This window comes from Arvicanthis niloticus, chromosome 23 (assembly GCF_011762505.2).
Source record: "Arvicanthis niloticus isolate mArvNil1 chromosome 23, mArvNil1.pat.X, whole genome shotgun sequence".
Classification (NCBI taxonomy): Eukaryota; Metazoa; Chordata; class Mammalia; order Rodentia; family Muridae; genus Arvicanthis; species Arvicanthis niloticus.
This window is the reverse complement of record NC_133430.1, coordinates 40,240,041-40,252,250: the sequence shown is the minus strand read 5'-3', so window position 1 is coordinate 40,252,250 and position 12,210 is coordinate 40,240,041. Positions and strand designations below refer to the sequence as shown.

The following is a 12,210-nucleotide window of genomic DNA, read 5'->3' as shown; positions in this document are numbered from 1 at the left end:
TACTCTGAATGGCATGCACACGCACATGTACATGCACATATTCCAGCCCACAACACACATATGCGTGTATACAGAAAGCAGCTTAGAGGAATATTACTAATGGAGAATGTTAGCCTAGGAACTTATAATTTATTCAGCAAGGAATTTCAAAATGATGGACAGATTTTAATGAGGGGATTGAAAAATCTATGTCCTGAGTCTTGGGGCTGGCTGCGGCAGTCCTTTCAATGGAATCGATCGATTGCTCCAGGAGACGTGGCACTTTTGTCCTCATGGCTTTGAAGAGGACAGTTGTGTGGTGCCTTGACCTTGGGGCACTGCTTTTGAACCTTCTGTGAGAGGACACCTCATGTTAGCATCTCAGGTGAACTTACGCGACTCTGGGATCTTTCTGAGACCCAGGAAGCTCTGTAATGAGCTAATTTATAACGAACTTAAAATCTATGACCTGAAGTTTTCCCTAATTTGTTTTCGGTTCAATTCCCTCCCAGCTAAGGGGATGCTGTTGCCAGCTCACAAAAGGCAGACTGAATTGGAGCAATCCATGGGGTGACATGTATTTTCATGGTAATGCTACCAAGAGAAAAATCTTTCCCACCCTTTTCATCTAGACAAGTAGTTTTGAAGAATGATAACAACGGATGCTTACATTAATGTTGACGTGGGTCACATATGTCCCTTATTTGTCTCCAAAATCAAGTTCCATTTCTTAGCATTTTCACAGAAACTCACCATTGTATTACGTCATTCTGATAGTCCTTTCATTTCTTCTCCCCTCCCCCCACCCCTGCCATCTGCTGTTTAAAAGGTCCTATTCTCTAGATGCTGTTCTAAGAAGGTTTTTATTAAGTTGCGGTAAGCATGTGGCTCTTAATTATTGGTCCTCCCCCCACCCCCATGGGTCAGCCTTTAAAAGAACAAAAGGTTACTAAGTCTCCTGGCTCAGGGTGAGCTGCTTGGCTCTAGTTCCTGCAGAATTAACTACTATTGAGGAGGGGGGTGGCGCAGGCAGGATGAAAACCTGTGCAATCTGGGGTAAGGGATCCAGCTTGGAGCATCTGCAGAGGTGTTTTGTGTTCCTGTGACGGCTTTGCCATTGAGTAAAGTGTCCTTGTAAAGTGACTCTGGTTTCCCTGTTGAAGAGAGAGTTGTTCTCTTTTTTGGACAGTAAGTTTTACAAAGCCTCAGAGGGCTTTCCAAGCCCGTCTCTGGAGGCTCCTTTGTACTTGCTTTTCTGTGGAGGGGGGTGCACCTGTGGGGTGCTGCTGGCTGCTCCTTTTTCTACCAGCCCCCAGCGCCCCCTCCCCCGCAGGCCTTAGAGTTGAAACAAATCAGGCCAGCGATAACCAGGTTTCTTTGTAACAGTTTGACTGTTTTAATTCATGTTTGTGCGTCTCGGTCAAGGGTTATTCCTTGCTGAACCTTCGATTAGACAAGCTGCTCCAGTTTCAACCATCTAATAAAAACCCCAATTTTGGTGTCTGTTTTCCCACCCTGGGGAAGCTCAGAGACCCCAGGATACTCAGCCTCAAGGCTTGTTTTGTCTAGTGTTAAATGAACATGAAATAAAAGCTCCTCTTTTTGGAGTGGAGATCAAATGACTGAGATTTACAGATGAACCCAGAGCACTAAAACTCAGGAGGCCGGGGCTGCACTTGCTGAACCTCCATGGTTTTGTGCTGCATTCTTCCAACAAGGTTATTTAATGTGCATTCCTGTCTTTCTCCATTCTTGCAACTTCCCCAGACTTACGCAGCATCTTTCTGGATGTGGTGATATTCCTGCGTGTTGATACCTTTTCTGTACATTATCTCCTGAATGGGAGACTGTTGGTCTCTTGGAGATAAGCAAGAAGGTCGATTTTTGTTGTTGCTGTTGTTGTTATTTTTTTTTTTTTTTTAATTTTGAACTATTTTATAGTTATGGAGGACAGATCTTTTCTTGCTTGGTAAATGTACATTGTGTACATGTAATTTGATCTTGGAATCATTAAAACTTATTCTCTGGTATTTTTTTTTCTCCCATTGAGAAATAAAATTAGCTCTCTGTGCGTTTTGCAGCACTTGTTTAAAGTTATTTATCGTCTACTAACTGGAGATGAAAAGTGCTGAGAGCACATTGTAGGGGGTCTCAGGAGACTAGGTAAGGGGGCTGTGGCCCTTGTAACTCTTCTGTAAAATAAAATTAAAATTAAAATTAAAATAAGAAGCATGAACTCCCAAATCCCTGAAGAATCCAGTTGGCTTGTCAGAACCCAGTTTAGTTTAACAATCATTGAGCACCCTATGAGGTGTCAGTCATTGAACTGTAGCTGACTTAAACCTGTAAGGCGGATACAATGGATTTGATGGGAAAAAAAGAAAGAAAGAAAGAAATACAGTAAAGCTAAGAGTATCCGTAATCGGTCATGACGCTTGTAGTTTTTTTTTTTTTTTTTTTTTTTTATGCTGCTAATTGGGGGTTATCAATTTAAAACATTCTAAGGTCCTAAATATGGTATCACACTTGTAAGAATATCTTACAGTTAGACTCAGTGGAGGTGACTTGGCCCAGAGTAGTGTAATGGAGATAGTGAAAAGTAGCGATATCTAGAGTGTTTTGTCCATACATGTTCGTGTGTGTGTGTGTGTGTGTGTGTGTGTATGTGTGTGTATGTGTGTGTGTGTGTGTGTATGTGTATGTATGTATGTAGGTAGTATGTGTTGTTGTTCTTGTTGCAGAGTCTCTTACTGACTGTCAGTTAGTTTCAGGGAGTCCACCTGTCCCTGTCTCTTCATCTCTAGGCATGGAGCACCATGCCTGCTTTTTCTTGGTAAATTCTACGGAGCAAAGTCTGGATTCTTACACTTGTAAGGCAAACACCTTACTGACTACTCAGCTTTCTGTCCAGCCTCAGGGGAGGATATGAAGTTGGACCTGAGAGGATTTCCCAAGTAGGAACTGAGAGATAAAGAGGTGAGCCAGCCAGTGGTGTAGGAAGAAAATGAGAGTGTGAGTCCTGAGAGTAGGAGGTAGCCATTCTCTGTGTTGGACGATGCTGGGTGACCCTGGGAAGTGCAGGCTGAGTATCAGCCATTGGTTTTAGTGAGAAGGGAGCACTGAGAAGGGAGCACTGAGAGCCTTGCCTCATGGTGACCTGACAAAGAGTAGTCGCAGTGGAATGGTGAGGACATGACTGGTGTGGGGCCACCTCAGAGTGAGGGAGGAGAGGACCTGGGGACAGCAGACAAATGAAGCAGTGCTGATTGCGGAGTGGGTACTAAGGGAGGTTAGTCCTTCTTTCCCGGAGGGAGAATTAACAATGTGTGTTTATGCTGATGGGAATGGCTCAAGACCTAGGGAAGAAGGTGATAGGGAATAGAAGAGAGGAAAATGTCCTCCACTAGGTAACAGAGATAGGAACTGGTGAGCGGGGACGATGATCTGAGCACATCCGGTTGATGTGCACCAGTAGGTCAGAGTAGAGTACTCTGTGGGTTGCTAGATGAGATTGCTGGGTGTCTTGGGAAGAAAGAGCTCATGGGCTGGGGCTGTAGCTTAGTTGACAGAATGTTTGCCTAGCCTGCATGAAGTCCTCTGTTAAGTCCTCAGTACTGTGTAAACCAGATATCCACGGGAAGCATGACTACAATCCCAGCTTGCGAGGCAGAGGTAGGAGATCAGGAGTCCAGTGTTATTTCCAGCTACACAGAGAATTTTAGGCTAGTCTGGGCTCCTTGAGACACTGTCTTGAAAACAAAAAAACAAACAAAAGTAACCACCACCCCCCCCAAACAAAACAACCCAACAGTGTTCTAGTTCAATTTCTGTTGCTGTGATAAAATATCCTGGCCAAAAAAAAGCAACTTAGAGAAGAAAGGGTTTATTTGGCCTAGTGTTCATTATGTGAGGAAAATTAAGTCTGGAGTTCAAGCAGCTAGTCACACCACATCCACAGTGAACCACAGAGAGAGTAAATACATCCTTGCTTGCTTCTTTCTCCTGTCTCATGTTGTTCAGATCCCCTTCATAAGGAATGTTGCTGCCCAGAGTGGGCTGGGTCTTTCTGCATCAGTGAACAACCAGTATAATGCCCCATGGACATGCTAACCTGATGTAGACAATTCCTCAGAAAGATTTTTCCTCCCATGTGATTCTAGATTGTGTTAAGCTGTGGCAGTTAACACTAACCAACACACACAACAACAAAGAAAGGTCTTACCAAAGAGTTGGGGAGGAGGCATTGGATGTTTGAAGAAGGAAATGTGAAGTTACTATGCATCTGTCCATTAGTGGGAGAGAAGTATCCATTGTCATTTTTGGGCAGCATTGAGGGTACCAATGGGTGCTGGTGACCCTGGTCATCACTGGTGTCTTAGTTACTTTTCTACTGCTATGTCAAAACATGGTGACCAAGTGAGCCTCTGGAGGAGTGGGAAATGGGTGTCCTGGCTCCTGTTTATAAACCCCCCCCAATCAGGTGAAGAGATTGGGGAATTGAGACTCAGTGTTTGTGTACTCAGCCCATAGAATGGAAGGTTTCTGCTTGACCCTGAGGTGGGTGAGATGCTGAAGGAAGCCTAACAGGGTCACCTGCCCATAGTGCCGGGGAGGCAGATTTCAGTGCCCACTCTGTCCCCAGTCCCAAGTCCTGCCTGCTCAATGAGAACATGGCTATATGTTTGCTATGTGCCGGTCTGTGTCGGTCTGTGCCAGTCTGTGCCAGGCATACTAGGTGAATCATTTGCCTCTCAAATCAACCTCCAGAGGAGAGTGCTTGTCACTGCCTTGTTACTGCTCAGGGTCACATAGCCACTCAGACATGGGATCAGGATTCGAACTCAGGTCTCCGTGGTTTACTCAGTATTGGGGCATTTTATATAATAAATTTCTTGATACAGTGTCAACGCCAAACTGTGAGGACCTCAGTGAATTTTTTAAAACATCTTCAAATGTCCCAGGGTGATTCAGAGCTGGGGGCTAGGGGGACTTCTCATTCTTAAGTCTTTTAAACAGTACTTAAAAAAAAAAAAACCAGATCTTTAAAAAAAAAAAGATCTCAGTTCTTTTCTTACTTGAAAATATTAAAAACCATCCTTTATTGTCAGTTGAGCTGTGACTTTAAGAAAAGTTCTATCACATTGTCGACTACTTCTGAAAAAGTCTTTGGTTGGACATCTGAAAGTTAGTCTAAATCTGACTGAGCCTGCGGACACGCTTCCTGGGTTACGGACTTTAGGCGCCTCCATGGCTTCAGGAGTCTGCAGCTTCTCATGTTGTGACCACTGTTGTCTCTTTTTCCCTAGCTGAACAGGAGGACACTCAGAAGAAAACCTTCACCTGCTGGATAAACTCACAGTTGGCAAAGGTGAGCTGATGCAAAGCTCTCACCCCAAGGGTGGTCAATGCCTGGAATTCCAGCACCGGGGGAGCGTGAGGCAGGAGGATTAGGGGTTCAAGGCCAGCCTTGGTCTATGTGAGACCCTGTTGATAACAAATAGATAAACACCAGAGCAAAACGAGAGGTTGTGATGACCTGGAGAAGGTCACGGAGAAGGTCACTGAGAAGGTCATAAATGTCTTTTCATAAGAGAATGCTCTCACATTGGTGTCCTGGTGTATCTGTTACTTTTTTTTCTGGAACAAGAAAAATGTACCTGAGAAGGAACTGGACAGTGCTGTAAAAATATTTAGGGTGATAACACTTCTTTCATTGAATGACATAATAACAATGTGATGTTTGTATTGAGTGATGGGTGTCAGGCACCACCCTAAACTTGTTCCGTGTGACGATGAAGACTGCTTATGACATCTGTTGTTTTAAAATCATAGCTTACTAAACAGCACACTCTAGAGCAACGTTTCTTTTCACTATTGTTTTACACTTTAGTTTTTGAGGTGAGTGTTTTTTTTTCCTCTGTTAACCAGGTGGGTCTTGAACTCCTAGATTTAAGTGGTTCACCTGCCTTAGTTTCCGAGTAGCTGAGACTATAGAAGGGCTACCGCCTAGCTCACATGTTCTTTCTGTTCTTTTGCTGGGCATCGAGTTCAAGGCTACTGTGCTAGGCAGTTGTCTTGCCATTGAACTATATCCTCGAATTCCCTGTGATTATTTTCTTTAAAAGGTTTATTTATTTGTATGCACGCTCACCCATGCAAACAGGTGCCCATGGAGCCCAGAAGAGGTCCAGAGATGCCCTGGAGCTGCAATTTTGAGCAGGCAAACATCAGTGCCAGGAACTGAACTTGGGTCCTCTTCAGGAGCCATACTTGCTCTTAAGGGCTAAGCTATCTCTCCAGCCACACTTCCTTTCTTTGTTTGAGACAAGGTCTTACTGTATAACTCTGATTGGCCTGAAAGTTACTATGTAGCTCCAATAGGCCTTGAACTTCTGGCCATCCTCCTGCCTCTCCCTTCTAGTGGTAGGATTTCAGGCTCATTCCACTTTGCCAGCCTTCCTTGTGGTTTCTAAATGATTTTTTACTATGTGTTGCTATGTGAGAGAAATTATGATTTCTATAGAGAATGCCTGTGACTTGCCCCTGGTCAAACATGTGGCAAAGGACAGTGCTGGGCCACAAACTCAGTCTGGACCCAGAGATCTCAATCCAAATGCCACTCCATCCTCTGTCTCCGTGACTCTGAGAACCTCAAACAACCTGGATGTCTGATTAGTGACTCTCACCCTCCGTCTTCCCTCTCTGCCCGTTCCACACAATGGATGGCATTCTGACCAGAGAGAGGCATAGCCTCAGTAACGAAGCCTGCTCTCCCAGGGGGTCACTATGGTCTGATTCCGAGTGTCTGTGACTGCCCTCTCTATGCACAAGGTTTAGGGCCATGAAAGTGCCAGTCAGAAAAAGCATTGTGTGACTGGGAATAAGCCACGAGATAAAACAGGCTCGCTGTGCATCTTGCCATGCTTTGGAATGTAACTCATGAGGACTGTATCATTTTCTTAAGATAACACCCACTGAGTCTTGGCTGGTTTTGAAGACACAGAGCTCACTTAGGAGATGCTTAACGGTGTTTTCGGACCCTTGGCAGATTACTGTTCTTGTTTCCTTTGGCAGCACACGCCTCCCTCAGTTATATCCGACCTATTCGCAGACATTAAGAAGGGGCATGTCCTCCTGGACCTGTTAGAAGTCCTCTCCGGACAGCAGTTGGTAAGATTGCCAAATGGCAACAAGATACTTGGCTGGTTTTGTTTTTTTTTAAATGTACTTCCTGTTTCTGAGTAATGATGTGCTTGAATTTTTAGCCTCGGGATAAAGGATCTAACACATTCCAGTGTAGAATCAACATAGAACATGCCCTGACATTCCTGAAAAACAGATCTGTAAGTCTGAATCACACCTGCAGATTCACAGGAGGGACGGGCTCAGTGGGAGGCTGGCTCCCTTTAACCTGTTTTTCTCTGTTTGCAGATCAAGCTAATAAATATCCATGTTGCTGACATCGTAGAAGGAAACCCGTCCATTATCCTTGGCCTGATTTGGACCATCATACTGCACTTTCATGTAAGTATTTTGGTGACAGGACTATTACTAGTCTAATGCACGAGAGACGCAGGGTGACATGCGGCTCACTCACTCCCAAGCTGCTTCTGTAAACAGGACTCGGAATCTCCAACAGGTAGAGAACATATGGCAAAGACTGCTTTTCTAATATGTGTGTGTAATATATATATTATATATATATAATATATATTATATATTATATATGTGTACATATGTTAGGTATACATATTATATATATATATGTCATACATATTTATGTACATCCATACACATAATTTTATTTGTTTTAATGACAGGATTTCATTGTGTAGTCCTGGCTAGCCTGGAACTCTCTATGTAGATCAGGCGGCCCAAACTCACAGAAATCACCTGCTTTCGTCTCCTAAGTGCTGGCTTTGAAGGTTGAGAAGGTGAAACTTTGACTAAGCAGGCCTGCGGTTTTCCTGGCAGTTCCTTCTGAGCTCTCTCCTTCCCTCTTGAGTTTTGGGTGTGGAGTCCTTAGAAGGTGACTTACTCTACTTCACTGCATTGTTCAGGAAAGCCTTGGTTTTTCTCTTACACTTTCTTCTTCATTTGTCCCCACTCCGTTCTTTTGGCACTGTGGACTGACACAGTGTCTCCCTGATACCAAAGACTGATGCATCTGGCCCCTCAAAGGAAGACAAGCAGCCAGGTATGGTGGAGCGCTCTTGTAATCTCAGCTTTGGAAGGCCACAGCAGGAAGGTTGCTGGGAGTTCAAGGTTTGCCTGAGCTTCTAAGTGAGTTTCAGGTCAGACTGGATTGCAGAGTAAGACCCTGTTTGTCTTAGTTTCATTGCTGTGAAGAGACACCATGACCAAGGCAACTCTTCTAAGGACAACATTTAATTGGGGCTGTCTGACAGTTTCAGAGGTTCAGTCCAGTATCATCATGGTAAGAACCATGGTAGCATCCAGGCAGACATGATGCTGGAGGAGCGGAGAGTTCTACATCTTGATCCACAGGTAGCAGGAGGGCTTGGCTTCTGCAGGCAGCCAGAAGGAGGCTGTTTTCCACACTAGCAGAGCTTGGGCATAGGACCCCCACAGTGACATACTGCCTCTAACAAGGCCACACCTCCTCCAATAAGGCCACGCCTCCTAATAGTGCTACTCCCTGGCCAAGCATTCAAACCACCCCCCTCTCACAGACAAAACAAAAACAGAAGATAAGGAAAGTAGTCCCTGGGATCCCAGGAATTTCTGTGGGACTGAGTATCCCATACCCTCTCAGGAAAATATCAGGGCAAGCATGGCTGGCCCACTGACTGAGAAAGTAAGCTGTTTAGTTTTCCTTTGAACTGTGAAGACTTTGCAGGAGGAAGACCGGAAGGATGTCTGCAGAACATGGATTTGTTTTCTGCTACACAGTATGACTAGTTCAGATGGAAAACCCTTCCTGCTGGTTGAGAATTCTTGGGAATAAGCTGAATCTCCAGACTTGTCAGGATGCTTTGACTCTCAAAGTATTTCTTATTTGTTTTGTGAATCCCTGTTTGGATTTTAATTTGAGTCCAGATTTCATTTAAACAAAGGAAGGCGTACGGCAGGCCCATGACCTTTTACTGGTGTTTTCCATTTGGACTGTGAATGTCCAGTGTCCGCTGTCCTTTCCTGAATTGACCATTACAATGCCAGTCTCCACTGACTCTGCAGGGAAGCCCTTATTATTATTGCTTTAAACATGACTATATAATTATGTGTGTATTGGGGAACAAATGCTTCTTTTAGAGAGACTTAGAATATTGCACAACTAATTGATATAAAATTTGGATTATTTTTTCTGGATTGCATGCATTAGTAGCTATAACAAAATACTATGTGTGTGGATGAGAACTAAATTTGGGAGTGTAGCTTTTCCTCTGGGAGAGGAAAGTGGAATTGGAGACAGAAAACAGGACCTAATATGGTAAGATGTTAAAATTGGATAGTTTGGGGCTAGAAAGATGGGTTAGTGATTAAGAACTTTCTAGAGAACCTGGGTTTGATTCTCAGCATCCAAATGTCAGTTCATAATCCCTTGTAACTTCAGGAATCCAAGGCCCTTTTCTGATCTCTGCGAGCACCAGGCGTGCAAGCAGTACAAAGATATACATGCAGGCAAAAATACATTCATATACATAAAATAAAATGAAATATTTTGGGGTATTTTGGTGTTTATTCCCATCCCCCATATCATCCTAGGTTAATTAATAAAATAATTAAAAATTTCATTATAAGTAAGCGAGAATAAAGATGTTTATATTCTACTATTTATGGATAGTCATCTGAGAATAATTTAATATTCAATCTTTTTGTATACAGCAGCAATTAATACATAGTCATATATGGGTCCTGCATAAGGAAAAAGGGTGCCTTTTTTCTTGGCATCATTCTGTAATGTAACGTAACAACTATTTCCATAGCATTTCCATTGTGCTGTATATATTATAGGTAACCCGGAGATGACTTAGTGACACTAGGGACTTGCATAGGTTATATGCAAAGAATGTGCCGCATAATATAAGGAACCTTAGCATCTTTCCACAGCTGTCTGCACCTGAAGGCAGCCAGCCCCCCCCCGTGGATTCTGGATGACAGCTCTATCTCAACAATATGGGGTCACGTTACCCATGCCATTTTAAACTGCTCTAATGAATAGGTTTCCAAACCAGTGGTTCTCAACCTTCCTAATGCTGCAACCCTTGAAAAACAGTTCCTCATGTGCTGACCGCCAACCATAACATTATTTTGTTTCTACGCCATAACTATAGTCTTGCCACTGTTATGAATCATAATGCAAATATCTGTATTTTTCAATGGTCTTAGGTGACCCCACTAGACTCCCAAAGGGGTCACGACCCACAGGTTGAGAACCACTGCTCTAAATTTATTTATGTTTTAATAGAAGTGTATGACATTGGCTGTAAAGTATTCTATCTCATTAATGGACAGCCGGAAGGGTCACATTTCTGATTATAAGTAACTTCAATTATATCCTTAGGATAGAACTTTGTGTACAACTGTAGTAGTTCACAGGCCAAACCTTTTTTTTTTTAAGATTTATTTATTTTATGTACGTGAGTACACTGTTGCAGTCTTCAGACACACCAGAAGAGGGCATCAGATCCCACCCAGTACAGATGGTGGTGAGCTGGGAATTGAACTCAGGACCTCTGGAAGAGCAGTCAGTGCTCTTAACCACTGAGTCATCTCTCCAGTCCCACAGGTTAAATCTTTAGAAGGGGAATTATATCAGAGGATTTGCAGTTTGAAATAATATATATTGTATTATTAGATAATATACAATATATATTATTTAACATTCCCCTTTATTTTTAAATTTATTCTTCTCTCATATAATTCATTCTGACCCCATTTCCCTTCCCCCCCACCTTCCCCTCCCCTCTTCCCCAGATCCACCCCTCCTTCTTTTTCCTTCAGAAAAGAGCAGGCCTCTCAGGGATAGCAACCAAACACAGCATAGTAAGATACACTAAGACTAGGTCCAAACCCTCATATCAGGGATGAGCGAGGCAACTTAGTAGAAGGAAAAGGGTTCCAAGAGCACGCAAAAGGTCCAGAGACATCCTCATCTCCCACAGCTCAGAGTCCCAGAGAAACCATCTGCGCTAAGAACCATAACATCCATGCAGAGGACCTGGTGCAGACCCATGCAGGCTTCTTGACTGCCGCTTCAGTCTCTGGAAACCCCCATGAGCCCTGCTTAGTTGATTCTGCTAGTTCTCCTGGTGTCCTCGACACCCCCTGGCCTGTACAATTCTCTTTCCCCCTTGTCTGCAGGGTTTCCCGAGCTCCAAGTGGAAGGACCCGATGGAGATCCCCACTTATTAACCTTGCTCTTATATGTAATCATTTATACAAGTTTTAAGGTGTATTCTGGGTAGAAGTCTTTTGTTGGGATGTATAAATTAGAAATAACTTCTCAGACTTCGTAGGTCGCCTTTTAATCTTTTAACAATAGACATGTATCATTTTAATGTAGTTTGGATGTATTAATTTTTTACTTTTATGGGTCTTACTTTTTACACCTTGATGAGGCATGTCTGCAATGCCGGCCCTGAACTGAGAAGACTGAGGCAGGAGGATTATGAATCTAAGACCATCCAGGGCTACATCATGAAACCCTGACTGAAAAAATTAGGAAGAAAGTGAATACAAAACAAATGGAGTGTTCTATTGGACAGGACTGTGCTACAAAGCAACATAAGAAGATATTTTGGGGATATTGGCATGGGGCAGGACTTTCACTTATGCCAATATTCTGATCCTATTTCTCCAATTATTTTGTAGAACATCCTGATTGTATGCATATCCGTTGCTGGGAGACAGGTGAAGTGGGGTACACCTGCAGTCTTAGTGCTCAGGAGTGAAGAAGTTAGTCAGCAGTTCAAGGCCATTTTCAGGTCATGGTAAATGGGAATCCAGCCTGGGTATCCCAGGCTCTGCCTTGAAGATAAATAAAAATAATTCAAAGTAAAAACATGGCATTGGGGATTAAACCTACGATCTTCACATGCAAGTCCAGAGTTTTACTACTGAGTTGGACCCCCAGTCTTCAACAGAATTTTCTCTCCTGAAGGGAATACTATACTATACTATACTATACAAAATAGCAGATGCTAATCACTGTGAGCATTCAACGTTCAAAGTGCCCCAAGGTCTCTCTACCACTGAGCTACACCCCCA

The 12,210-nt window shown here is 43.3% G+C and overlaps 1 protein-coding gene across 8 annotated transcripts in view; it reads left to right on the top strand.

The window, feature by feature from the left end:
* Syne2 (spectrin repeat containing nuclear envelope protein 2) overlaps positions 1-12,210 on the top strand; it is a 309,215-nt gene that overhangs the window by 56,726 nt on the left and 240,279 nt on the right. For all 8 annotated transcript variants that reach the window (XM_076921989.1, XM_076921988.1, XM_076921985.1 and 5 more), the window contains exons 3-6: positions 5,286-5,347; positions 7,054-7,149; positions 7,245-7,322; positions 7,411-7,503. In XM_076921989.1, the coding sequence (XP_076778104.1) occupies positions 5,286-5,347; positions 7,054-7,149; positions 7,245-7,322; positions 7,411-7,503 (329 nt within the window). The remainder of the gene's footprint in view (positions 1-5,285; positions 5,348-7,053; positions 7,150-7,244; positions 7,323-7,410; positions 7,504-12,210) is intronic.